The 27,492-nt window shown below is 56.9% G+C and overlaps 1 protein-coding gene across 4 annotated transcripts; it reads left to right on the top strand.

Annotated features, from left to right (window-relative positions):
- The first annotated feature begins 2,301 nt into the window (after nucleotides 1-2,301).
- NADK (NAD kinase) lies at nucleotides 2,302-26,778 on the top strand. Of its 4 annotated transcripts, none has more exons than XM_067717719.1 (12): nucleotides 2,302-2,420; nucleotides 15,989-16,210; nucleotides 17,218-17,301; nucleotides 20,957-21,086; nucleotides 21,387-21,495; nucleotides 21,588-21,673; nucleotides 22,754-22,856; nucleotides 23,217-23,371; nucleotides 23,542-23,641; nucleotides 23,712-23,881; nucleotides 24,542-24,624; nucleotides 25,041-26,778. In XM_067717719.1, the coding sequence occupies exons 1-12, from the start codon at nucleotides 2,317-2,319 to the stop codon at nucleotides 25,252-25,254; spliced, it is 1,560 nt and encodes a 519-aa protein (XP_067573820.1). In that variant the 5' UTR covers nucleotides 2,302-2,316; the 3' UTR covers nucleotides 25,255-26,778. The 4 variants fall into 4 exon arrangements, with proteins under 4 accessions (XP_067573820.1, XP_067573821.1, XP_067573823.1 ...); XM_067717720.1 differs by having other exon boundaries at nucleotides 2,401-2,420; nucleotides 23,724-23,881; XM_067717722.1 differs by lacking the exon at nucleotides 2,302-2,420 and adding an exon at nucleotides 3,441-3,591.
- Nucleotides 26,779-27,492: the final 714 nt, after the last annotated feature.

Raw genomic sequence — 27,492 nt, 5'->3', positions numbered from 1 at the left:
GAAAATAGGTGTCCGGGGGCACTAAGAGGACAGCCAGGCGGTGGTGCGAAGCGAAGCGCGTTCCGCACTGCGCTGCCCGGCGTTGAGCCTCGGATTTCACGCTTGAAGCCTGGGACCCCTCAGCCTCCTGGGCCTGGATGCACCTGGGAAGTGATGATCTCCTTGCCCCACCCTCCTCCAGGGTGCCTGCCCTTCCACCTTCCTTCCTTTGGCCTCCGCCCCTAGTGTCTGAGGTAGCAGCTGGCTCTGGTGAGCACACCTGTTGCAGGTGCAATGTCCACGCTCCGCCAGACCCTCGGCAGCTGGACGTGAACTGGGGCCTTGCGGGGAGCTCTAGGGTCACCTGCACCCCGATGTTGGGTCTCATCGCCTCTTCCAGCACCCAGCGTTCACGTCCACTCGAGGTGTCCACCCCACCCGGCACCAGCACCCATGATGCCTGACCCTTCACGCGGAGCGCACAGCGGGGTCCTCGGCGCCCCCCTGCCCACCCCAGCGGTTCCTCTTCCTCCTAATGTGTGAGAGCAGGAAAAGGCCACCCCACCCACACCACTCTGCTTGTCTCCCCCCAGCCATTCCCCACTCCTGGAGTTCGGCCAAATTCTGCCCCTTCACGTCCTCCCTGTGTGATCTGGGGCCAGTTACTTGGCCTCTCTGTGCCTCTGATTCCCCGTGTGGAAACTGCAACAAGAGCACTTGCTCCTAGACACCTTGTGAGAGTTTGGCGAGTCCCACGTCTGTGAGGTGCTGCTAGAGCAGGGAAGGGCTGCTCACGACTTCGCTCTGAGAGACCCCCCCCTCCCCCCCACCCCGCCCAGGCTCCCGCCGCCCGCCAGGTTCCCTCGGCCTAGCTACCCTCTGGCAGCCCTCTTCCTGGATTTCAGCAGGCCGTGCCCCCGCCCGAACACCTGGAGGGTTTGTTCCCTGCAGTATTGTGCGCCTGGCACTTAGTGGCCCGGCAAGAAGAGGGGCTGCCCGATCCCAAAGCCAGCCCAACCAGGAGACAGCCAAGTCCGTGATTCCGGACACTGGCCCCTGGGGAGGGCTGGGAAAAGTGGGACAGAAGGGGCCGGACTTGTCCAGGGCATGCTGGCTGGAGGCCAGAACTGGGGAAGGTGGCGTCTGGATAGCCTGAGACACTCCCTGTCCACAGGGAGCCTCGGTGCCTCCCGGCCACACCTGTCACCCAGGCCCCTGGCCACTTCCTTTTTTGGGTGCTGGGAAGCCTCCCTCTACCCCATTCCCCTCCAGCAGGCACAGCTGAGGCCTACTTCCCCAAGAGCTGGGAGCAGAACCCCAAAGAGGAAAACCCTTTCCACACCCTGCACCCCAAATCCAAGGGCACCCCCCTGCCTGAATGAGTCCAGCTTTGGAGAGGCAGCCCTATCCACTGCATCCTCTGTGGTCCCCCATCTTTCAGCCCTCAGAAGAGTAGGAGTCCAGGTTCTGGGGGGGGTCTAAAGCTTAAACAGTAGGGGAGCCATGTTTAAGAAAAAGAACACAAAGAAATACCAAATTAAGAGAGTCCTGCACCTCTGGCACTGGGAAAGTTTACACCTCTGGCCTTTCCTGAACACAGACCCTCTGAAGCAGACCCGGCATCGTCTGCCCAGCTCACTGCCCACGTTGGCCTGACTGGCACCCATCCCCCACCCCCACGCCCGCCTGCATCCCTGCTGCTGACCCCTCCCTGTCCCCACCACTGCCCGGCTCATTCCAGCTCAGCCTTGGCCCTCAGCCCAAGCAAGATCTCCTCTAGGAACCTTTGGGAGGCCCTAAAGTGCCCCTCCCAGCACTGGCCTCATGGATTGCGGGGTGTGACTGGGAGGCTCCAGAATCCCCGGAGTGGGCCCAGGGCCTGCTGGGAGATTGCACAACAGGCTCTGATGGAGGAAGCCACAGCCCCCGTTTTCTCATTTCTGAAATGGGGAAGTGCTCCTGCCTGAGGTCCAGAATGGACAGACTGCCATGATTACAGCCACACACCTGCACAAGTTCCTTTTAGAAAGGGCACAGGAAGGGTGCCTGCTGTGTGACCCTGGCTAGTTACCAGGCCGGAGCTGCCTTCTCTGCAGACTGTCCCTGCTCTAGAAGGTTTTTGGGAGGCCTGGCCAAGCATTAGTAGTATTATGTTAATGCTCATATCCAAAAACACAGCTCAAAAGGCTTTTCTCTTCTGTGGGTGTGGCTGGGGGGGTCACTTTGGGGAAGCGGTTGGGTTTACAAAATAACCAGATGGGGAAGTTACGGAGCTTGAGAAATCCCCCCAAATTTCCGCCATCCTTGCCCCCCTTTCCACTCACCCTTGATAACCCCATGGCCCAGTGGTCCCAGGACAGCAGTGACAGGTGTCCTTTGCTGTGCCCAGCTGTGTTCCAGGTCTCTCAACACAGGGCGAGGAGTCCCGGCCAGAGAAGACTGTGAGCGGCAGGTATGGGGGTGGAGAAACCTAGAGACCAGGCTGCTGCAGGGGGCTCCGGTCCACACGTGGCCTGAGCCAGGCGCTCTGTGTCCCGGAGGCCCTGGGGTAGAGAAGGAACAGTAGTAGCTGACAGCCGACCGGGCTCATCCACAGTGGCCCTGCATCAGCTTATTCACAGACGCATCCCAGGAGCTAGGCACACCGCTGGGACACTTGATTCAATGCCGTGGTGGTGGGTAACGCGTCAATTCAGCACGCCTTGGGGGAACCCACCGTGCCTGGACATGGGGGCGCGGGGGCGCAGCTCCCCCTTGGCCCCCCTTCCTCCCTCCTCTCTGGGTCCTCCAGTGAGGGGATGGGGGGAGGGAGGAAGAACAGTGTTGGCAAGTCACCCTCGAGGGGCCCTACTTGAGACGCCCGGCCCAGGGCCCCTCAGGTCCAGGTGGTGTGCAAGGACTCGCCGGGCTGCTTGGGGTGGGCGAGGCCCACGAGGGCCGGGGCCAGGCCGCTCCCTCCAGCTGTGCCGGCAGCCGAGGGGCGCAGTTCTGTCGCAGCTGCTCACACCGAGTTTTGGTTCCGAAAACACTTTCCTTCTAAGCAGGGCCACACCCTGGTAGTTGCGGAGCCTGCGGCGGTCGGTGTCACCATTGGCGGCAGCCGCCGCCAGCCAACCTGACCCGCGGGGTAGAGGAGCGATGGCGGATGGGGGCGGGGCGGGGCCCGGGTCCAGCGAACGTGCTTGGGACACAGCGTGGTGAGTGGGGACCAGGGGTCCTCCTGGGGCCGGCGCTCCTCCCCACCCGGCGGCCCCCAGCACGGCCCCCGTCCTTGCCCACCCCCGCCCCACCCTCCAGGCGTCCACTCCGCCCCCAGTCCCGCCCCTAGTCCCTGCCCGGTGTCCTTGCGGGCCGCCCCACACGCGCGGGGCGGGGCGGGCGCGGAGCGCTTGCGTATGGCTCCGGAGGCGCATGCGCGCGGCAGGCGGGGGCGCGCGTGCGCACTGGCGGCGTGGCGGCATTGATGCTAGGCGGGCCGGCGCCGCGGGCCGGGTGGCCGTGGGGCAGGGGGTGGCCATGGGGCAGGGGGCGGCCGCGGCGCCGGGGACCGGCTAGCGACTGCGAGCGGCGGCGGGGCGGCGGGACCCGCGGGCTCGGCCCGGCGAGCGAACGGTGAGTGAGCGGCCCCTCGGCCCGGCCCGCCGCCCGCGGTCGTGGGGTCGTGGAGTCGTGGGGTCGTGGGGGCGGGGCGGGGGTCGCGGGGACGGGGGCTGCCCTGCCTACCGCGGGGTGTGGAGCCGGGAGGCGCTGGCCGGCCGCCCCCTGCCCCGGGCGCCCGCGCAGGCGTCCGGGCGGCCGGACCTCGCCCCCCGCGTCCGCGCTGTGGGGCGGCTTGGCGGGTCCGGCCCTCACGCGGAGCGGTCAGTTAGGGGTCCGCGTCGCGTTATTTATCCTCGGAAGGCGCGTTTGCGCTCCGAGCCCAGCGCCCACCCGACCACCCCGGAACCCCTGGTCACTGCCTCCCCGTCTGGCGCCCTCTGGTCCTCGTGGGGGCCGCCTCGCCACAGGGTGCCGGGCCTGAGTCGGGTGGTCGTCACTTCCTGCTGGACGACGCGCTCGGCTCCGGCCGTGACCTTTGCTCTGCCGCGGGGACCCGCGGACCCGGACAGGCAGGTGCGGTAGCGCGGACGCCGGCCCCGGGTTTCAGGTGCTCCCGGGCCTGCCGTGCAGGTGGGCGTGGGGTGGGCTCGGCGGCGGCGCCCCGGGAGATCGCTGGGCGCTGGAGAGGAGGCCCCGGTAACCCGCAGGACGAAGGGGCGGGCGGTTCTTTACCGGGGGTGCTGCCCTTGTTACCGAACCCAGGTCTGGCTGCTCGCCGCTCGAAAGCCAATTCTCGAGAGATAGATGTTGGTAGGTAAGGAAAGGTTGCTTTATTTCGGAGGCCAAAAAAGGGGGGGGGGGGCGGGGAGGGCAGATGCCTGTCCAAGGGCCCTCCTCCCCGCCCAAAAAGGGGGCAAGAGCTTTTATAGACAGAGGGAGGGGGCTACGTGCAGAAACAATGCAGTCAGCTCTGACGGTCATCATGAAGCCGGTCATCGGTGGTCTGACCAGCGTCATCTCGATGTTTTAGGTAGAGTTACTCTTCAGTTCCAGGGTCGGTTTGTTTCCATTTCCTCGAGGCCAGCGCCTGGTCCTCACGTAGTTCACTTCTTCCACCTGGTGGGGTTTCAGTGTCTACAAGACGGCTCCCAGGGGAGGGCTCCGAATATTACCTGTGGCCCTTAAGGGGGAACAGAGGTCCTTGACTTTGCCTAATGACTGCACTATTATTATTTGGTCTCCTTTGACTGTTTTCCTCTGTTTCTGTGTTCTCTCGCTTCTCTGATTAAAGCTATTCTTTGGCTCAAGGTTTTCCACAGACAAAAGGCGGGCGGAGGACACGGAGGGGCCGGGCGGGGGGTTGGGAAAGGACCATAGCGTCCTGCTCCGTTTCAGTCCCCCTTTCCTTTGGTACTCCTCAGTCTTGGGGAGGGCCGGGTACGGAACAGGAAGGGGAATAAGGTTTTGGGTAGAGAGGTTAGTTATCAACTTGGCAGGGGAGCTCGGGTTTAGTTCCATTTCTGTTTCAGTTTTCCCCAAGTGTTTGAGGGAATGGGGCAATGACCCCTCTTGGCTACTTCTTGCTGAAGTGGGGCATAGTCCTGCCTAATTTGGGGAATGGACACAGAATTGGAAATAAGTTCAAGCTCTGTGCTTACCATCAATACTCTGTATTATGAGAACATTACCTCTCCCCTTGGTGACTTTGTCATAGTGCCTGGACAGGCACGTGAGAATCGGCAGACACTTTACAGTGAAGATAATAATCAAGATGCATCTTCATATTAGCCTCTGAATGTATTGTTTCTTAATAGTTAAAGCAGATGTGCAGTGTATGTTTAATAGGCCATAAACAGGCTGTTTTGGTTAGCCTAAAGTTCAGATGAAATCCTGTGTAAGCCAGAATGACTTCCCCATACATACCTCAGTACGTGAAAATTTCCTCCATCATTTTCCCCTTTTAATTGTAACTCTTTCCATAGAAAGCATTGATGGTCAATATATTTTTCCAACGTAGCCAGAGTGGCTCAGATGCCTGCTCTGGGTCCATTCATGTCCCTCGGTGCTAGGCCTCTTCTTGTTTATATATTTGCCTAGTTGTCCACGTTGGGGGAAAACGAATCAGATATCATGAACAGGCTCAGAGGTATGTTAATCGGGAAACGCTTTATGGCCATACATCTTATCATTTGTATCCAGTTCTCACACAGACATTGTACATGTGCTTTCAGCAGTAAACTTAGAGCCAGCATACACATCATGAGTGGTTATACTCTGTGACAACTTCACTGGACAATTTTTTCCATCCTGAACATCGGGGTCAAAAGTATGGTTAGAAACAAAACAGCTTTCCATCAGAATTTTTTAATTTCTTACTCAGCTCAACAGTAAGGTCTGAAAGTTATCAAATGTTTTCCATATAATTTAACATACCAAATAATCCTAATTAGTTTAGAAAAAATATTTTTCTCTTAACAGAGAGAGAAAACAAAATTTAGTCTTGTATCAGTTTACTGTTAATAACAAAATTCATTTACGTAATTAAATTTAGTCTAATCTTAATCCTAACAACATACAAAATTCTTTTCTCAAAGTTACTTTTTCACAAACATTTTATCACTTTTTGGATCCATACAAATTTGTCCTTTTTTTCCCATCCAACCAACGGTAAGACAAAATTATTATCATTTTTCCTCAACGAAAATATCTCCGTTCTTTATACTTTTCTTCTCCGACAACACATATCCTACTTGCTTTACACACTGAAATGCTTCCCTTATCATTTTTACACATTACAATTTTTAACCCTTGAAAACCTTAACAAAACCAAGAAACAAGTAATTGAACTATTTGTTATATCAGTATTTTCTGATGGGCAAACTTAAGAACATATTCCATAACCTCTAAAAACATACACTTTTTCATAGCACAATTTCCCTTTAATGTGTTACAAGATGTGTGTTTAAGAAACCCAGACATAGTGCTTCCCTGGTGGCGCAGTGGTTGAGAATCTGCCTGCCAATGCAGGGGACACGGGTTCGAGCCCTGGTCGGGAAGATCCCACATGCCACGGAGCAACTAGGCCCGTGAGCCACAACTACTGAGCCTGCATGTCTGGAGCCTGTGCTCCGCAACGAGAGAGGCCGCAATAGTGAGAGGTCTGCGCACTGCGATGAAGAGTGGCCCCTGCTTACCGCAACTAGAGAAAGCCCTCGCACAGAAACGAAGACCCAACACAGCCAAAAATAAACAAATAAATAAAAAAGAAACCCAGACATCTTTCGTTTTACTTTTAGTCTTGGCAGGAAGACAGGAAGTAGGTAAATTGAGATTTGATTTGTAAGTGCTTACTTTTTCTTTTAAAGCCAATTAAATAGAGCTCTTTGCAAATTAACCAAAGCCAAAGACATATTGAGACATACATACATCCAGACAGAGGTCTCAATTGTTTCATCTTTTTACATTTCATGAATTAGGCATTGCAACTAAACTTATCAGCTTAGGAATAACAGTCCGAATGGTCAAATTTACGCTCAATTTTAAAAGGCTTTTTTTCCCCCTCCTTTTATTTGTCTTGAGGTTTTACTAATTAACCCAAGGCTGAAGTCTCAGGCAAAGTGGGCTGTGTTTGTATTTCAAGAACACAATAAGAGTTAACTTGCAGTATTTTCCTAGGCATATTTTTGTTCTCTCAGGGTCAGAATTCTGAAAACAGTATTTTATCGAGCTAGCTTTCTCTAACTGCGTATGCAAAAGAATCAGTTTGGGAATTTCAAAAGTTTCATCTTAACCAATTTTCTCCGGAGTCTAAAGAATACTGTTGCCATACGTTGGTTAGAAAAAAATCATCTTTCTTTTTCTTTGTCATACTTTCATAGCTAAAAAATTGTTTTTAATGAATTGAGCCTGAATTTCCCATTTGACATAAGACAACGAAGATACCAATCACGTAGATGGGGTACATGTTCACACACCAAAAGACAGATCTGTCGCAAATCCTCTTCAAAGGATGACCAGTATGGAATCCCAAACAAACACTTCCCCAACACAGAGGGTCCTCAACGGTAGACAGACGTCAGAATCAACTGGCAAAATGCCCAGATAGCACTTTGTGCTCACAAATGGGAAGGGTGCCCGGGTGCACACTAGTGGAATTAACCCGGCCTTGGAGCTGGTCAGCTCGTCCCAAACGCACGTTTCATTTCCACCAACCAAAAGCGAAAGTTGGCAGCCAGTGCCCAGCAGGGGAGAAACAGGGAGGATTCCCGAAACAAATGGTTTGAGGCAGCTGCTGGGAACATCCCCTAAAATCCCCCTTGGGGCTGGCTAGCCACAGGCAGCTGGCTGGTCGCGGCTCATCCTGGCATGTCTGACGTAGCCGGTGGCTCTACTCTGGGAGGCCCAGGGAGGCCAGACGCTGCGAGGGCACAGCCCCACCGTCGGGCGCCAAAATCTCTTACCGAACCCGGGTCTGGCTGCTCGCCGCTTGAAAGCCAGTTCACTAGAGACAGGTGTTGGTAGGAAAGGAAAGGTTGCTTTATTTTGGAGGCCAGCAAAGGGGGGGGCGGGGAGGGCAGATGCCTGTCCAAGGGCCCTCCTCCCCGCCCAAAAAGGGGGCAAGAGCTTTTATAGACAGAGGGAGGGGGCTACGTGCAGAAACAATGCAGTCAGCTCTGACGGTCATCATGAAGCCGGTCATCGGTGGTCTGACCAGCGTCATCTCGATGTTTTAGGTAGAGTTACTCTTCAGTTCCAGGGTCGGTTTGTTTCCATTTCCTCGAGGCCAGCGCCTGGTCCTCACGTAGTTCACTTCTTCCACCTGGTGGGGTTTCAGTGTCTACAAGACGGCTCCCAGGGGAGGGCTCCGAATATTACCTGTGGCCCTTAAGGGGGAACAGAGGTCCTTGACTTTGCCTAATGACTGCACTATTATTATTTGGTCTCCTTTGACTGTTTTCCTCTGTTTCTGTGTTCTCTCGCTTCTCTGATTAAAGCTATTCTTTGGCTCAAGGTTTTCCACAGACAAAAGGCGGGCGGAGGACTCGGTGCGGGGAGGACCGTAGGGCCCTAGGGGCTCCGCTTCACCCTCAGGTCGGGCTTCTCTTCGGCCGTGGCCCCGGCACAGGGCCGTCTGGGGTTGGTGCTGCCTGCCCGCCTCCTGACCCGTGACTGCACAGCGCCGAGTTCGTTGCGTAGGAACGGGCAGATGCGTGTGCAGACAGTTGGTGAAGAGGTGCTGGGGGGCTGTGTGTAGCAGAGCCAGGTGCCCAGAGCGGCACAGGCCTGTGTTCCTCGTCGGCCCCGCGAAGGGGGCCGCCACCCTGGGGCCCCCTGGGGTCCCTGTGCGGCCGGGCTCTGCCAGTGTGTGCGCCCAGTTCTGCCATGTCCTTGCCGGCACGGGCTTCACTTACTGGCGGGAGGAGGGCAGTGTGCCTCTCCGTGATGAGTGCTGAGCTTTGCTTTGTCATTACTTCAACAGGCATGTGTTGAGGGCTCGCAGCGGACATCACATTATTGTGTTTATATTCGTGTGCACGACTTTTACTGGCTGGCACCCCCACCTCTTTGGGAACTACTTTTTTTTCTTTTCTTTTTTTTTTTTTTTGCGGTACGCGGGCCTCTCACTGTTGTGGCCTCTCCCGTTGCGGAGCACAGGCTCCGGACGCGCAGGCTCAGCGGCCACGGCTCACGGGCGCAGCCGCTCCGCGGCATGTGGGATCTTCCCGGACCGGGGCACGAACCCGCGTCCCCTGCACCGGCAGGCGGACTCGCAGCCCCTGCGCCACCAGGGGAGCCCTTTGGGAACTACTTTATGTCTGCATACTTCGTTATTGTGCCCCAGCACATTATTCCTATTAAAACTTCCCAATGCAGAAGTTTTTTAAAAATTAGATTTGTGCTGTCGGGAACTTCAGTGAGCTTGGATGGAGTTAAAATTTCATCCTTTTAAAACGTTAAAATAGGGCTTCCCTGGTGGCGAAGTGGTTGGGAGTCTGCCTGCCAATGCAGGGGACCCGGGTTCGAGCCCTGGTCTGGGAGGATCCCACATGCCGCGGAGCGGCTGCGCCCGTGAGCCGTGGCCGCTGAGCCTGCGCGTGTGGAGCCTGTGCTCCGCGGCAGGAGAGGCCGCGACAGTGAGAGGCCCGCGCACCGCGATGAAGAGTGGCCCCCACTCTCCGCAACTAGAGAAAGCCCTCGCACAGAAATTAAGACCCAACACAGCCAGCATAAATAAATAAATAAGTAAATAAATAAATTTTAAAAAAAAGAAAACGTTAAAATAGCAAATAAACTTGGATTAAGTGTGAGTCATGATTTGCCATTGTCACAGAATACACTGTGGAGATAAATCTCAAAAGCTGGTTTTCATATTTAATATGATTATTTTTTTTTTTAATTTTATTTATTTTTGGCTGTGTTGGGTCTTCGTTGCTGTGTGCAGGCTCTCTAGTTGCGGCGAGCGGGGGCTACTCTTTGTTGCGGTGCGCGGGCTTCTTATTGCGGTGGCTTCTCTTGTTGCGGAGCACGGACTTCAGTAGTTGTGGCTCGCAAGCTCTAGAGCGCAGACTCAGTAGTTGTGGCGCAAGGGCTTAGTTGCTCCGCGGCATGTGTCATCTTCCTGGACCAGGGCTCGAACCCGTGTCCCCTGCACTGGTGGGTGGATTCTTAACCACTGTGCCACCAGGGAAGTCCCAATATGATTATTTTATAAGTTAGTTTATTACTTAGTCATCAAACTACTCTTTGTAAATAAATATTAACAGCTTCTAAATAATTTGTAATAGTTTTTGAATACATTTGCCTTTTGTGGTTTTGATTGGCTTATCCCTTTTTATTAACTGTTTGCTCTGAAATAACTATAGACTCACAGAAAGTTGTAAAAAACAGTGCAGAGAAACTTCTGCACCCTTTCCCCTGCTTCCCAGTGTTATCCCCTCATCGATAGCACGTTAATGTAAACACTGTTAACTGCATTACACCCCTTACTCAGCCTTCACCAGTGTGTACGTTTGCATAACCACCACCGCCAGTGCAGGCTCAGAGCTGACCGTCATGCCAGGGAGCCCCACCAGGCCTCCTTGCACTCCCTGGCAACCAGTGATCTGTCCACGGCGCCATCATTTTGTCATTTCAAGGAAGTTGTGGAAGGGTCTTCCCTGGCAGTCCAGTTGTTAGGACTCCACGCTTCCACTGCAGGGGGACTAAGCTCCCGGTCTGGGAACTAAGACCCCGCATGCTGCGTGATGTGGCCAAAAACAAAAAAAAGAAAGAAAGTTGTGTAAATAGGAACGTTTATCATGTGGCCATATGGGATTGTCCTTCTTCGCCCCACAGAGGGCCCTGGGGTCACCCAGCCTGTTGCAGTGTCAGTGTCTGCTCCCTCTGGTCGCTGGGTCTGCTCACCAGCTGGGGGACACTTGGGCTGTCTGCAATGTTTGGCTGTCGCAAAAAAAGCTGCTGTGAACGTTCATGTGCAGGTTGTATGTGAACATCAGGTATTTCTCTGGGATAAATGCCCAGGTGCAGTTGCTGGGCTGCATATTTCGTTTTTATAAGAAACTGTCAGGCTTTTCCAGAGCGTCTGAGCCTTCCGTGTTCCCACGGTGACGTGTGAGTGGGTGTCTCTCTGCAGCCTCTCCAGCTTTGAGTTATTTAGCCTTTCTGACCAGTGTGCAGTGACATCTCATTGTGGTTTTGATTCCTAACTGCTCGTGATGTGGAGTGTCTTTTCGCGTGCTCATTTACCCCGGGCGCACCCCCTGTGGTCCGTTCCTCTCTTTTGCCCATTTTCTAATCGGATTATCTGGTTTTTTACCAGACATTTTGAGATTTCTTTATATTTTATAGATACGAATCCTCTGTTGGAGATCTAGTTTGAAAATATTTGCTCCCCATCTGTAGCTTGTTTGTTTTTTATACCCTTTTAACAGGGCCTTCCACAGAGCAAGTTTCTAATTTTAATGAAGCCCAGTTTATCAATTTTTTTTTTATTTTTTATGAACTGTACTTTTTATATCATGTACAAAAAAAATTCTCTTTCGCCCTAGGTCCCCAAGACTTCCTCCTGTGTTTTACTTCTTTATTTTTGGCCACACCGCACAGCTTGCGGGACCTTAGTTCCCCCCAACCAGGGAGCGAACCGCTGCCCTTGGCAGTGAAAGTGCGGACTCGTAACCACTGGACCACCAGGGAATTCCTTCTCCTGTGTTTTATTATAAAAGTTTTATAGTTTATGTTTGATATTTAACGTAATCCATTTTGATCCATTTTGAGTTAATTTTTGTTTCAGATGTGAAGGTTAGGCTGAGGTTTACTTTCTTGCCTGTGGATGTAGAATGACTCCAGCACCATCTGCTGAAAAGATTCTCTTTCCTTCACTGAATTGCTTGTGTGCGTTTGTCAGAAATCAGTTGAGTGTACTTGTTCTGTTGGCCTGTGTCTGCCTGCGCCAGCGACACAGTCTTGATTGGCATAGCTGTAGAGTCTTAAGTCAGAGAGTGGACTCGTCTTCCTTTACCCTTCTTTTTACTTTTTTATTTTATTAGTTTTGGCTGTGTTGGGTCTTCGTTGCTGCACGTGAGCTTTTCTCTAGTGCGGCGAGCGGGGGCTACTCTTCCTTGCGGTACGCGGGCTTCTCATTGCAGTGGCTTCTCTTGTTGCAGAGCACGGGCTCTAGGTGCGCAGGCTTCAGTAGTTGTGGCATGCGGGCTCTAGAGCGCAGGCTCAGTAGTTGTGGCACACAGGCTTAGTTGCTCTGCAGCATGTGGGATCATCCTGGACCAGGGCTCAAACCCGTGTCCCCTGCATTGGCAGGCAGATTCTTAACCACCAGGGAAGTCCCTATCCTTCTTTTTAAAACATGTCTTAGCTATTCTAGCACCTTTGCCTTTCCATATATGTTTTAGAATAAGCTTGTCCATATCTACAAAAAAATCTTGCAGAGATTTTTATAGAAATTGCATTAAACCTATAGATGAGTTTTGGGAGAACTGACATATTTACTATGTTGAGTCTTCTAATCCATAATCAAGGGTGTCTCTCAGTTTATTTAGTGTTCTTTGGTCTCTTTCATCAGGGTTTTTAAAATATGTTCAGCATACAAGTCCTCTACATGTTTCGTTAGATTGCATCTAAGTACTTTTTAGGTGACTGTGGATGATACTGTCTTTAATTTCAGTCTCTACCTTTTTTGCCTCGTTGCCCGGGCTCAGACTTGCAGTACAGTGCTGATGAAGAGTAGTTGGTTCCCAGTCTTATTTTTTCACCATCAGGTTAATGTTAGCGGTAGGTTTTTTCTAGATGCTCTTTATCGAGTTGAGGAAGTTACCCTTTATTCATAATTGCTGAGAATTTTTACCATAAACGGGTGTTGAATTTTGTCCAGTGCTTTTTTGTGCATCAGTTGATGTGATCAGCCTGATGAAATGATGGATTACATTCATTGAGCAGGCTTTGCATTCCTGGAATAAGCCCCACTTGGCGATTGATCTGTTCTTTCTAAACATTATATGTTGTGTCCCCATTAAGCATGTGTCAGATAACACAAAGTATTCCCCCAAGACTCAGAGTACTGTAATTCTTAAACTACAAGTAGAAGCTTGACATGGCATCACCTGAGTATTTAGCTGTAGAGTAAATTAAATTTCAGCAGTTGTCCCAGGAGTGGTTGAGGGCTTGTTGGGAGTGGTTTGGGCCCTGGGTAATGTGCAGCTCAGAAGACCCCTGCTCTGCCTTGTAGGTGGAGGTTGTGGGGATGGGGGAAGTCACTAACTTTTATCATTTGTAACATTGTTATTTACAAATAGAAATTCATCTCAACCATTTAAATGAGAATTACTTTGAATGATTTCTTCCTTTGGGTATGTTGCCCATAATATCAAACAAAATATGTAAAAATCCAGTGATTATAAAATGAATTTTAAGCTTTTTGAACATTTCAGCATCATAGGATTTAATTACCTTCTTATCCGTATCTTCTCAGGGTTATAGTGATCTTACTAGGTAGTTATTTCTGTACCTTCCTGGGATGATAGAGTTTTCCACAGCCTCCTAGGATTACAGCATCACCTGCCCAGCACAGGCTGCAGGCCCAGTTGGTTTTAGGGCAGGCCTTCCTTGCAAGCAGGTTTCAGCCTCTTGCAGCTGGTGCTGTGCCAGGATAGTGGTCTTCAAGTTTTGTTTGGCCAGAGGTTTGGCATTATTGCCTATAATGATTGTCTGTTGATCTTTCGTGTTACTGGAAACTGGGGTATGCCCTGATAGAAGCTTATTTTAATTTAGGAGGGGCTAAGTCAGAGGCATGGTTTCCAGAAGACGAGGAGTGGGGTCTGCAGGGTCTTCTCCCCTCCCGGGACCCTGGGCCAGCTCGTGCCCTGGGCCTCCCTTTTGGGTCCCGTCGTCTGTGTCCACTGTGGTCAGGCATGAGGAGCTTAGGAGTGCTGGCCCAGATGCCAGCTGTGTCACCTTGGACTTCGGTCCCCTGGACCCTCCCTGCACGGCTCCTCGCGAGGGTAAGTCAGGCAGTTTGAGTCGAGTGCCGCGACAGGGCCTGGCCGGGTCGGTGCGGGTTCTGCCGCTCCCTGGTCGTCCTGGTCTGGGCTAAGTGTCCACATTCCTGCAGCTGTAACCCTGGCCTCCCTGGCCTGCTCTTCCTTCTTGCACAGATAGAGGGACGCACAGCCTTGTCTTCTTACTTATTTATTTATTTAGGCTGCGTTGGGTCTTCGTTGCTGCACACGGGCTTTCTCTAGTTGCAGTGAGCGGGGACTACTCTTTGTTGGGGTGCGTGGGTTTCTCCTTGAGGTGGCTTCTCTTGTTGCGGAGCGCAGGCTCAGTAGCTGGGGTGCACACACAGGCCCAGCCGCTCCGCGGCATGTGGGATCTTCCCGGACCAGGGCACGAACCCGTGTCCCCTGCACTGGCAGGCGGACTCCCAACCACTGCGCCACCAGGGAAGCCCTCTCAGGAGCTTTTTAAAACTACTGATGCCTTTGGTCAAAGTCAGGTGTGGCAGGTGGAGGTGGGAGATGCAGGGACCCCGTCACCTTTGACCTTATCGTAGAGGCCCCAGGCTTTTCTGGAGTCCTTAAACTTTCTTTCTGCCCTTCGTGCCGTCACCCCACGTTGTCCCTTCTGGTGCTGGCATCTGCATCGTGGTCTCTGTCGTGGTCCCTGCCGCGATGGCCCTGTTTCCCTTGCTTGTTCAAGAGGTGACGTGAGCCGTTGGCAGGCTACCCTGCTGGGTCTTTCTGAGCGAGGAGTCCCGCTCTCCCTCTGCTTCCCGAGGACAGGCGGGTCCTGAGGCCCCAGCAGCGCGTGGCACAGCCGAAGCTCTTCCATTAGTCAGCAGTTCTCTTAGAAAATGACCTTTGGTCCAAGTTTTTCAGTGAGTGTAGTTCTTTTCATCCCTTGTCTAAACTGGCTTATTTATTGTTGCTTTTCTCCAAGCTCTGCTCTTCTTTTTCTACTTTTCAACCTACTGATTTCTGCCTGTATTTTTGTCACCTCTTCTGCCTTTCTGAGGCTTGTTTTATTCCTTTTCTAGCTTCATTGACTTAGGCCTCAGCTCATGACTCCTAATTCCCAAGGATTTCAGCACAGCTCAGTGGGGGGCATGGACTTTGGGTTCATGCTTACCTTTTCGATCCACCGTCACGGTTGTTTTGATACCTCTTTTGAGCCCTCAGTTGGTTAGGAGAAAATTCAAACATTCCCCAGTAGTTGGAGGACTGTTGTTTTGTTTCTGCTTCCATCTTTTTTTTTTTTTTTTTTTTTGGTACGTAGGCCTCTCAGTGTTGTGGCCTCTCCCGTTGCGGAGCACAGGCTCCGGATGCGCAGGCTCAGCGGCCATGGCTCACGGGCCCAGCCGCTCCGCGGCACGTGGGATCTTCCCGGACCGGGGCCCGAACCCGTGTCCCCTGCATCGGCAGGCGGACTCCCAACCACTGAGCCACCAGGGAAGCCCTCTGCTTCCATCTTTTCCTGCTTTACTATGTTGTGGTTAGAAGATGAGGGTGCCTATCTCTACTAGTATTTGGAAGTTGAACTTTTCTTTGAGGACCAAGTACGTCGGTTTTGGCCAGTGTTTCATTGGCACTGGATTAAAGCGCAGGCTGTTTACAGGACATGGAGTTCAGTGGGTGCCTGCTGGTGGTCTTATCAAGCATATTTAGCCAGATTTTCTGGGCCGAGAGGCATTTAAGACTGCACGATGGTGACTGCTCTCCCATGAAAGCGTGCACCCCTTGGCACGTGGCCACACCGCAGCTTGGTAGACCCCTAGCTCTTCTGGATTCACTAAAAACCACAGGTAGATTCCCGAGTTCTTAAATATCTTTGGGATGGAAATAGACTATTTGCCAGGTCCTTTGGTAAGTTGGACATGAGTCATTTTTCCCGACAGGGCGGGTGTCGGTGTGTGTATACGTTGTTCTGTACACAGATATTTACTGTATTTTATTAAATCAAGGCCTCCGCGGTTTTCGGGCCGAAGTCCTCCTCGTCCATCGACTACAGAAATGGAACAAGAAACAGTCAGCGGGAGTGCGGAGCTGCGTGCAGAGGCGGCCTCCTACCGCTGCTCCGCGTGCCATGGTGACGAGGACTGGGGCCTGGGCCACCCCATCCGGGGCCGCGCCAAGTCCCGCAGCCTGTCGGCCGCGCCTGCCCTGGCCAGCACCCGCGAGTTCAGGTACCAGGCCTCCTCTGGGCCTGCGTGGGCGCTCAGACACGCGAGGGGTGGGCGCGCTTGCTGCCACAGCTCCCAGAGGGCACCCCCACCCACCGTGCCCACACGCTGCGCAAGGTTGAGGCGCGTGGGTGGGGCCCGTGTGCCGTCAGCGGCACTGGGCAGGCCGGGCGGGCTGCGGCAGTGCCAGCCTCAGAGCCGTGAACGCCACCCGGGGTCTTGGGAGGAGCTGCCCGAGCCAGCACTGCCGCAGATGCAGGGGGCCCGGTGGACGGCACCCTCGCCTGCTGGGCAGCGGGCGGCCAGCTCCCAGCAGAAGCTTCCGTGCAGAGTCGTGTTGTCCTCCCGTTCTGGTGTCCCTGGCACTGCAGGGGGTGTGTCTCCGGGCGGGCGGCCTTGGCTGCTGGCTCTGTGGGGTGTCATGCCCGAAAGGGCGTTGAACCTGGTGTGGTGGCAGCGGGTCAGAGGTGGCCTCCGTGGCCACAGTGCCCTGTGAGTCACTTTTCAGTTATTGGAAATGTTGGGTCACTCAAGTACTGCCTGTTTTTATTGAGAGCACAACTCAGAATGAGTATTTTTGTTAGAATCTTAATCTGGATAACTTGGGGATCGTTTCTGAAGTCTTGATTCCCAAGTATAGGCCCAAAAGCTCGTCTTCAAATAGACTTGCCCAGTCAAGAATTCAGATTCCCAGGCCCTTCCCCTGGATTGAATACCCTTGTTCTGGGGTGGGGCCTGGGCACCTGCACTGGTTTGGGGTCCTTGTTCTAAGGAGTATTTCTAAGTGTGCCCCCTCTAATGGCTACACGGACAGCATGTAGCCTTCCAGCCAGAGCTCTGGGGATCAGGGCAGGGTCTTCCAGGACTGTCACATCGGTGCTGGGCAGATGACGGAGTTTACATCATTTGGATTAAAAATATTTTGGAGAGTTTAACACAGTCTGTGCCTTGTCTACACGTGTGTGCCTTTCAGCCGACTGACGGCCCCTGCCCTGTGCCTCTCCCCACAGGAGGACCCGCTCGCTACACGGGCCGTGCCCAGTGACCACTTTTGGACCAAAGGCCTGCGTGCTGCAGAACCCCCAGACCATCATGTGAGTCTTCTGGGAGGCTCCACAGGGCTGTTGTCCAGGGGCCACTGGACTGTGGGAGGTTCTGGCTCGGGGGGCAGTGAGTGTGTCGGGCGGCTTCTGAGGCCCCAGGAGGCCACGCGGCGCCGTCTCCGACTCGCTCGGGGCGAGAGTGGGTGCGGCCTGCTCCGTGGGCGCAGTGGGTCGGAGGGGCCTCGACTCGTGTTTAGACTTAATTTGCTTTTTACAGGAAAAACTCTAGGAGAGAAAAATAATGTATTTCATGCTAATGCATTTGGTGGGTCAAATATGTTTCTCTTAATTATTATTGAAATGCAGAGATGTCAGTTGGCATTTTTGAAAAGCTGAGTTTACTTGTTTGAGAGATACCCTGACTTGCGGGCACAATTTTTTTTTTTCCTTTTCTTTTTTTTATGTAAGCTCTGTATTTTAGCGACAGCCTGAGGGCAGTGCAGCTTGGGGGCCCCTGGCCGTGCGGTGCTGGCTGAGAAACTATTTAGAAGCGAAGCAGTTCGGGCTGTTTCACTGGACACTTGAACCCAGCTCCCGTCTCTACCCGTCCAGCACCTCCTCCAGGTGCTGGATGGTTCCAAAGAGGGGAAAGCTTTGCTCCTTTGCTCTGTGTTGTGTGTGTCCTAGGGGAGAAAACACTCAAATGGCTTCGTGGCCACAAGAGCTTCGTGTTGAAACAGCAGAATTCCAGGTCGGCCCTGCCACTGTGCCTGGCGGTGGGCTCACCACCGAGTGGGCCGTCTGTGCCCCCTTCTTCTGGGGAGCCATGGCGGGTTCACCTTCTGGGGGAGGTCAGACCAAGGGCCCAGGTGGGCTTCTGCGACTCACCGTCGGGGGGCCTTGCTCCCTGCAGCTGTCTCCCCGTTCTCAGCACTGGCCCAGTGGGCAGACGGTGCCGGGCCCCCGGGGGCTGCTGTGCTTTGTGGACCCTGGTGACCCAAGGGCGGCCTGGGTACTGGGGTAACTGGTGTCAGTGCCTCTACCGTCCAGGTGCTGCCCTGGCTCTCTAGTCGCTGCTGCTGGACGCGGGCAGGTCCTGCCCACCTGCGGCGCCCACCCCCCAGTGCCCCACGTTTGCACTTCGCACAGCATCCACACTGGTAACCAGCCCCCCAGGCGCCCCACGCCCTGCTGTGTGCACTGCCCCAGACTGCCCTGCCTTGACCTTTTACCGCTGCCCGGGGGCCCCTCCCTGCCCTCCCTGGTCTTGGCAGTGCCGCTCCCTCCTCGTCACTCATGGCTCAGCATAAGTGCCGCCCTGGGTGGCCTCTGGCTATCCAGGCTTAATTGGCTGTCAGCTGCTCCCAGCCCATGTCACAGGTGTGTGTGTGTTTTGGCCTCGTGAACCTCGGGTGGGGTCTCGGGATGGCATCTGAGCTGCTCCCCGAGGTCAGGTGGGATCGTGGGGAGGGGTGCTCCGAGCAGAGCGGCAGGTGCTGCAGAAGCGTCTCCGAGGCCCTGCGTCCAGCACAGTCCTGCCCTGGGAGGACAGGACTCCACTCTCCATCTTGTCCCTGGCGCTCCCAACACCGTGGCTGGTGGGGCAGGGATTACGTGCGGACCTGACTTCCCCTGATGCTGAAAAGGAACATACTTAGAGGAGTTGACTGCAAGACATGCACTTCCTACTTCCTTCTCTCAGACCTCACCATGAATGTGTATTTTCTGTTATGTTGAAACATGTGGAATTGCCAACATCTGACGCCTTTGGCTTTTGAGACAGGGCTCAGATGGGTCCCCCGCTGAGCTGTCAGGCATCCCTGCCTCCCGTCCAGCCCCCAGAGCCTCTGTGCCAGGGAGGGGCCAGCACCGCTCTTTGCAGTGATCCAACAGGAAGTGACCAGTTGGTACCCGAGACGAGCCGATGGCGCTGTGGTGGCTCCGGCTGGGCGCGGCTGAGTCTCGGGTCTTGAAGGGCCGTGAGTCCGGCCCACCTGGTCAGTGGAGGGGGGGCTTCATCATCCACCTGGGCAGCCAGGCAGACTTCCGCTGACCCGCCTGCCCTCCCTCCAGGCCCCAGGGCCAGGTGGAGTGGCAGGAGGCCCGCGAGTGCCCGCCCCTCCACCTGCGGGCCCCTCCCACGGGCCAAGCCGGTTCCGCAGCCCAGCGCTGTCGTCTGCGACTGGACGGGGCCCATCCTGACCGCCCAGGGCGTCAGAACTTGGCGCCCAGCCTCTGAAGAGCAGGCGTCTGAGGTCTGGCCTCTTTGCTGTTAAAGGCGATTGGACAAGAGGATGGTGTGAACAGTAAGAAGATCAAATACAGTTCGTTTGGTTTGATTTTTCATTTTAGGAAGTTCTCTTGACTTGTTGTTTTATACAACCTTTAACAAGTTACAGTATGTTTTGCTTTCAGTTTTGAGGGTACAGAAATCAGGGTTGTGGTGCAGTTGCACATTTGGGGAGTCTGGGGGAGGTGGTTTGCATGGCACTCCTGCTGTCAGTCAAGCGTGACCGAGATGCTGGGCACCAAGCGCCGCCCTCCGCTGAGCCGCGCGTGTGACCCGGGCTGGTGGAGACCCTGGCAGAGGAGGTCATGAGTGACCCCTGCCCTCGCAGAAACGCCTGGAAAGGGTGAGTGATAGTCAGTCCCAGCCTGGGGCCAGGGACCCACTGCTCTTTTCATGGTTCACGTCACGGTTTGGAGAGTTGCTGTTGGGGTCGTCAGGTTTTCAGGGAGGCCGCAGCCACAGGGTGTGACCTGGAGCAGTTGTCTTGATTGGGGAACTTGCGTCAGAAGGGAAGTCACTGCCTGCAGCCTTCAGGACTGTTTCCCAACAGGCGGAGGGGTGTGCTGCCAGGCCGGGCGGGCGCCTGCCGGGTGCCCACAGCGGTCGGAGTCCTGGCAGGGCTCGGCCTCGGGACCTCCGCCCCTCAGGGAGGATCTGCTGCCCGCGGACCGTGCCAGCCCCCCAGCGCTAGGGGCCAAGGCCGAGCGCCACAGAACTTGCAGAGCTGTTGTTGGCAGGCAGGCCCAGCTGACTTTTTTTGGATTTTGCTTTTATTATTTGAGCAGGTTTAGGTTTAGGTTCACAGCAGAAGTGAGGAGAAGGTACAGAGATTTCTCATGCCCCCCCAGCCCCCCCCCCCAGCCAGCCCTTCATCGACATCCTCGCAGAGGGTGCACCTGTTACACACGACGAACCTGTACTGACACATCGTGTCACCCACATTCCCTAGTTGACACCAGGGTCCCTCCGTGCGGTGCGTCCTGTGCTTTGGACAGACGTGACAACACGTGCCCACTGCTGAAATCTCTAGAGCCGTCTCCCTGCCCCACATCCTGCCATTGACTTTAAAACCGGGTGGCTTTTAACTGTGAAAGTTACGGTCACCTGAGTTGCTCACACAGTGGTGTGGACGTGGGGCTGTGCCCCTCTTGCGAGTCAGCAGGAGGCCTGGGTCCCCCAGGACAGAGTGCCCGTCTGTCTGGGTCCGGGTGCGTGTGGGGTTTCCTCCACAGCAGGTCCCCGAGTGAGCCTTGTTCCAGAGGAGCCGCGGGCAGGGGTGCAGTCGGGCAGCCAGAGGGGGGACACCGCGCTGAGGGCCCCGAGCGCCCCTCCGGCTCGGGGACCGGCCGCGCTGGCGCAGGAGACACACTCCGGGGACGGCCCAGGGCCAGTGCGAACGCTCGTCTCCCCTCAAAGGCACATCCAGGACCCTGCCAGCCAGCGGCTGACGTGGAACAAGTCCCCAAAGAGCGTCCTCGTCATCAAGAAGATCCGGGACGCCAGCCTGCTCCAGCCCTTCAAGGAGCTCTGCGTGTACCTGATGGAGGTGAGCGGGGTGGCCGCGGGGCTGGGGTCAGGCCGGCTCCCGCCTGGGGCTCCAGGGCTCTGATCCTGGGGCTGCTCGAGTCAGGAGGCTCTGTAACCCAGCGTCACCGAGCCTCCAGCAGCTCAGCAGCGTGTGAAGTGAGAAAGCGGCCGCGCTTTGTCACCGAGACAGAGCTGCTGCCGCCCACCCCCCACCCAGCATCGTACAAGGCCAAGCAAGGCAGGAAGGAGGCTCCGTGAAGACCGGCCCGCCCTGGCCTGGCTCTTACCGGCAGGGCTGACTCGCCCATGTCCCTTCCAGGAAAACAACATGATCGTGTACGTGGAGAAGAAGGTTCTGGAGGACCCCGCCATCGTGAGTGATGACCGCTTTGGGCCAGTGAAGAGGAAGTTCTGCACCTTCAGAGAAGGCGAGTTGTCCCGTGGGGCCTCGCCCATGTGGCCGTGCCTGGCAGCATCGGGGGTGTTTGACGGCTCTTCTGTGTCTGCCTTGTTTTTCTAGATTACGATGACATCTCCAACCAGATTGATCTCATCATTTGCCTGGGAGGAGACGGGACCCTACTGTACGCCTCGTCGCTCTTCCAGGTGAGGCCCCCAGATGCCGCCTGAGGATGGCGAGGGGAGGCAGCGACACAGCAAGTTTGCAAACGATACCAAGTGCTGCATCTGCTGTCCGGTGCTAGACACTGTGACAGGCCAGGCGTTTCCATGCACCTCGAGGTGCCGGTGCACCAGAAGGGGGGGCCTGAGGGTGGGGCTGGGGGCGGGGCATGGCCTGGGGGCGGGGCATCCCCCGGAGGAGCCGGCATGTGGGGCCGAGTTGGTGGATGAGCGTCCGGGGCAGGTGAGGGCAGCGGCTGCAGGCCGAGTGTCCGGGGGGTCGGGGGAGCCCTGTGGAGGCCGCAGACCGCCAGGGTCTGCCCGGGAGCCCACCCTCACGCTCCTCAAGGCAGGGCTCCTGGAGTGACCAGGCCGAGGTGTGTTAGAAGGTCAGATGTGGCCTCCAGAGAGCGGCCTGGAAGTGGGCAGAACGGCCAGCAGGGCAGGAGGGTAGGGCCCGGCGGGGCCTGGGGCCTCACATCCGACGGTGTGAACCCGCTGAGGCTGGAAGGCCGCAGCGTTCGTGGCCGGCAGAGGACGAGGGCAAGGGTCCTGGGGCTGTCCCGCCTCCTCAGAGCTGCCCATTCTTCCTCACCTCCCACTGTGGGAGCCCCTCCTCACCCGCCTGCCCCTCCCGCCTCAGCGGAAGCAGCATGCGGGGGGCTGCAGTGCCGCCCCGTTAGGGTCCCCGAGTCCCATCCTAGGCCCTCTGCCCCTGGCTGCCCCCACTCCTCTCCAGCGGCTCTGTCGAGGTCTCCCCGCCGCTCCCTCCCGTCTGCCGTGGCCAGTGGGCTGGTCCGTCCCGCCGCCTCCGTTTCTCGTCAGCTGCCCACAACGCTCTTCCCCTGGCCTCCCTGACTCCTCGCGGGCCGAGTGCCGTCACCCCAAGGAGCCCTGCCCCACTGCAGCACGGCAGCCCCACCGACCACGCCGGGCGCCGACCCTGCACTCCCGTGCCCGCCCCTCCCAGGGGTAGTCGGGGTGCGGGTCGCTCCGGGCTGGGGACGGCTCGGGTGGCTTTCGAGTGCACTGGCCAGCTGAGTGACTTGCCTCATTGGCTCACAGGGCAGCGTGCCTCCGGTCATGGCGTTCCACCTGGGCTCCCTGGGCTTCCTGACCCCCTTCAACTTCGAGAACTTTCAGTCCCAAGTTACTCAGGTGATACAGGGTGAGTCAGAATGTTCCAGAACCCACGAGCAGTTCTGAACATGGGATCATCTTATGGGATTTGGGGGCTTTTTTAACAATGCAAAGAGCAACACTTGAGTGTTTCGGGATTCAGAGAATTCTAAATTTTGAACGAGTCAGACGTTTTTTCTTAACAGTGAGAAGTTTGAGCTGATCACGGGTTTAGGCTACCATACGTGTCGAGTAGCAGTGAATTGATTTTCACAGAAGCACAGGGTGTTGCCCTCCATTTGGGAGAAGAAAGGGGGGGTCCCTGGTCGATGGGAGGGTCTCTCTTCCTGCAGTACCACCGCCCCCATCCCTGCTGACCTCCCTGGGTGTGACCCCTGCTGGCCCCCAGGGAACGCAGCTGTTGTTCTCCGGAGCCGGCTGAAGGTCAGGGTTGTGAAGGAGCTCCGAGGGAAGAAGGTGGCCGTCCCCAACGGGATCAGCGAGAACGGGGTGCTGGCCGCAGCCCTGGACGCAGAGGTCGGGAAGCAGGTCATGCAGTACCAGGTCTGTGGGTCTGTCCCCCACAGGGCTCAGGGCCTCGCCCTCGGGCAGGGGGTACAGGGTGGCAGCTTTGGTCTGGACACCCCCCAGCCCTGTCCTCGGGACCTTCCAGGGAGCCCAGGAGCAGCTCGGTGCTGCCCGGCCCCCTCAGCTTGCGGTGACCTCACCCACAGGTCTTAAACGAGGTGGTGATAGACAGAGGCCCATCCTCATACCTGTCCAACGTGGACGTCTACCTGGATGGGCACCTCATCACCACGGTGCAGGGCGACGGTAGGTGGGCGTCAGGCCCGCCTGGGGGCTGCACGTGGGGTGGGGGCGGGCGCTTGACCGTGACCCTCAGCCTGTCCCGCAGGCGTGATCGTCTCCACCCCAACGGGCAGCACAGCGTACGCAGCCGCCGCCGGGGCCTCCATGATCCACCCCAACGTGCCAGCCATCATGATCACGCCCATCTGCCCCCACTCGCTGTCCTTCCGGCCCATCGTGGTTCCTGCAGGGGTCGAGCTGAAGGTCGGAGCCCACCCCCACCCCACCCCCGCTGCCCTTGTCGGCTGGAGCCGGTGCGGGGCCTGCAGTGCTGACCTCCTGCCTTGCTGGGTGCCGGAGGGGCTGTATCCACCCTGGCCTCCATCGTGTGGCCAGTGCCCCAGGGGTCCGGTTGGCGGGGGTGGTGCTGAGAGCCGGGCCAGCCCTTCAGGTGGGCTCTCAGCCTGAGTGGGTGGGGACAGGCCTTGCTGGAGGGGAGGGGAGGGGGGCCCACAGGTGAGGAACGGCCGCTGCCCGGCGTGTCCCCCACGGCGTGTCCTGGCGTCTGACTGGCCCTGCTGCCCTTCCACGTCCACTCTTCTTCCCCTGCCCCTTGCCCCCCACTGCAGGCCACCCCCAGACCAGTGAGTCCCTGATGTGAGCCCTGGTGGGTGGGGCTGCGTTTGCTGGACGCAGAGAGATGCGGGGGGTGGGGGGTGGGGGGCGATGCTAGAGCCAGGCCCCTGGGGCTGGGGTCAGCACGACGCAAGTTAATGTTTTCACAGCCTGGAACTGACCTTGGCACGTGGTGGGCATTGGGGGCGCCCGTGAGGTTCCTCCCGGCCTGTGCTGTCCCCCCGGGGTAGGGTCCACGGCGCTCGGCTGCGCTCAGGTAGCCCACACCTGTCCTGCTTGACCCGTCAGATCATGCTGTCACCGGAAGCAAGGAACACTGTGTGGGTGTCCTTCGATGGACGAAAGAGACAGGAGGTCCGCCACGGAGACAGGTGTGTGGGCCACGGGGCTGCAGCGGGTGGGGCAGGTGGGCTGAGGGCCCATCCCTGGTTCTCGAGAGATCGTGTCGTGGACCTGTGCCTGGGGTGACGGCGCCCTGCCAGCCGTTCCCACTGCTTATCCTTCCGCCACCCTGCTCCTTGGGGTCCCTCTGGACCTGGGTACGTCGAGGGGGTCCGTGGTTCTGTCCTGGGGGGCACAAGAGCACCACTGAGCCCCCAGTTCCTGGCTGTTCTCAGGACCAGACCGGAAAGTGGCACCGTAGGACCTGGGGCCAGGCTTTGCAGCAGGTGGTGTGAGCAGAGCTGAGGTGGTCCCCAGCCAGACCAGGGAGGGGTCTTGCCCTGGGGGGGCGGGCCGTGCGCTCGGCGGTTCTAGGAGGGGCCACGGTGCGTCTCTCCTGCTTCAGCGTCAGCATCACTACCTCTCGCTACCCGCTCCCCTCCATCTGTGTCCGCGACCCTGTGAGCGACTGGTTTGAGAGCCTGGCACAGTGTCTGCACTGGAACGTGCGGAAGAAGCAAGCCCACTTCGCGGAGGACGAGGAGGACGCGCACGAGGAGGATGGGGCGGGGAACCAGGCCTGCGGTCCTGCCGTCTGCACTCGGGACAGGCGGACCTGAGCACGTTGTGAGCACCACGGGCCCAGCGCCAGTGGCAGGTGCCGCACCACGTGTCTGGCCAGAGGAAGGGCCTGCAATCTGCCTTTTGTCGACCAGATCAGCTGTTTTTAACGTTTTAAATCTGACTTTTCTGCATTTCTAAACAAGTGAGCAGACCAGGAGCTCTGAGGTCAGCCCAGGCGCACTCACCCTGCGTGTGGACAGAGCCCGGCCCCAGGCAGGGACGGCCGAGCCTGGTGGGCTCCTTGTAGTTCCTTGTGAGGAAACTTCCATAAATCAGTCTACTGAGATTCAGAGGGGATCAGAATGAATGGGTCTATCCTATGGTCTTGAAAATAAATGTCTCACGGCCAAAAATCCTTCAGCTCCCACGACTTCCCCTGAAGCCACTCGGGGGGACGCTTCTGCCGAGAGCAGGTTGGCTGCCAGGACAGATGGGTCCCCAGGCCCCGGTCTCCTCCCCCGCTTCAGGGTGACGGGCACTGGCGGGGCGAGGGTTCAGACCGCACACATTCCTCGGGAAGCAGGGACGCACCTCCCCACCCTGGAAGGTGTTCTCGATTCTGTGTCTACTTTTTAGAGATTCTTTTATTCTGAAAGTGCTTACGTACAGATTTTGTTGTGTACACTTTGAGAATTCGGCGAGAAGGGAGTTTGTGCTGTGAAGTGGGACCATCCTGTGCAGCCCGCGCGACTGTCCGGAGAGCTGGGCGACTTGCTCAGAGCGCCTGGCGCTTGGCGGGCCGGGAGGTGTTGAAGCTGCTCTTGCTTCTCCCCGGGGGCCTGGCTTCGAGGGCGTGCCCGTCGCTCCAGCCCCCGCGCCTCCATCGCTGGCTGCCTGGGGCTGGGGCCGCCTGGAGTCTGGTGGGAGCAGTGGCTCGCGGGGGGCGTGTGGCCCTGGCCCCGCTTACTGTCGCCTAATGGGCTTCCTATTTTTGAGTAACTGTTTTCTCTCTGGGTTGCGTTTTCTCCTGTTAAATTGGCCAGAACAGAAGGGATGGGGGCCCGTCATTTCTTGGACTTCCTTCTGGAGGGACAGGGGCCGGGGGGCGCTGTGCTTTGCCCGCTTGGAGGGTCACGGGCTGATGGAAGGGCATCCAGGGTCTCCAGGGCGGGCCCTGCGGCCTGAGCACCGTGGCCACTGTCCGTGTGTGTATCAAGTGCTGTTGCCTCGCGTGCCTGTGTGGGCAGCTCAGCCGGTGCTGGGCACGGAGGTCGGTTCCCACCCTCTGCCCGCGAGTTCGGGCACAGTGGGCAGCCCGCTCGGCCTCCCATGGGCTGAGGGGGCGACACTCCCAGCTTTAGGCCCAGAAAAGAGTAGCATTCAGAACGCAGGTCACTCGTTCAGACAACAGAGCCAGTGTGGACCAAGTCCTGAAGCGTGACAGGGAATGAACTAGGAAACTTTGGGTTTTTGAAATCAATTCTTAATGTTTCATATTGTTAATATCTTGAAAATTTGTTAAATGTTGAAAGCCTTATTACTATTTTCAGATTCTTTCAATAAACAGGCTTGTTTAAAAAGTTGGGTCGAGTGACAACTTAATTTAGTTCTTTGTAACCAACACCAAGATGCTGAGGAGGGTGGACCAGGCTTGGGGAGCCCAGATGCGCTGAGCCTGCCCTTGGCCCACCCATAGGTAGTGGGTTGTGCTCCAGCAGTCCCCCCCACACCCCAGTCACGTCCTGTCCCGAGTGCTCTGGGGTCAGGCTTCAGGGCCGGTCCTGCAGGGAGGAGCCCAAGGCCTGGGCCGAGGGTGCCCTGCAGAGGCCGGTGGGGCGCGTGCCCCGGCCTGGAGCTCCCGCCTCCCTCCTCCCCTGCCGCCCGCTCCGGCTCTGGGTCTCCCTCCCTCCCTCCCTCCCTCCCTCCCAGGCCTGGGCAGAGGCGGGGCCAGGCTCTTCCAGGAGCCAGAGCAGGTGCTGCGGACACAGCCTTGTGGGCTGGAGCCTGGCAAGAGATGGGACGAGCGTCCCTGCAAGCACTGCTGCGAGGCCACCGCGGGCAGACACGGTGGACGCCCGGGCAGCGGAGTGGCCCCTGCCCTCCTGTCGGGATCTAGGCAGATGCGTGGGCGCGGCCTCTTCCTGCCCAGGCGTCTTGGCGGCTGGAAGGCATCTGCTGTCCCTCCGCTGTGGGGCTGGGTGGGCGGCGTGTCCGCTGGGAGGTGCCCGTGACCGCAGTCAGTTGCACGGGCGGCGGGGCAGGGCGGGGGCGCTGCCGGGGCCTGAGGCTCTCCA

This window comes from Pseudorca crassidens, chromosome 2 (genome assembly GCF_039906515.1).
Source record: "Pseudorca crassidens isolate mPseCra1 chromosome 2, mPseCra1.hap1, whole genome shotgun sequence".
Taxonomy (NCBI): domain Eukaryota; kingdom Metazoa; phylum Chordata; class Mammalia; order Artiodactyla; family Delphinidae; genus Pseudorca; species Pseudorca crassidens.
This window is presented reverse-complemented; position numbering and strand designations above follow the sequence as displayed.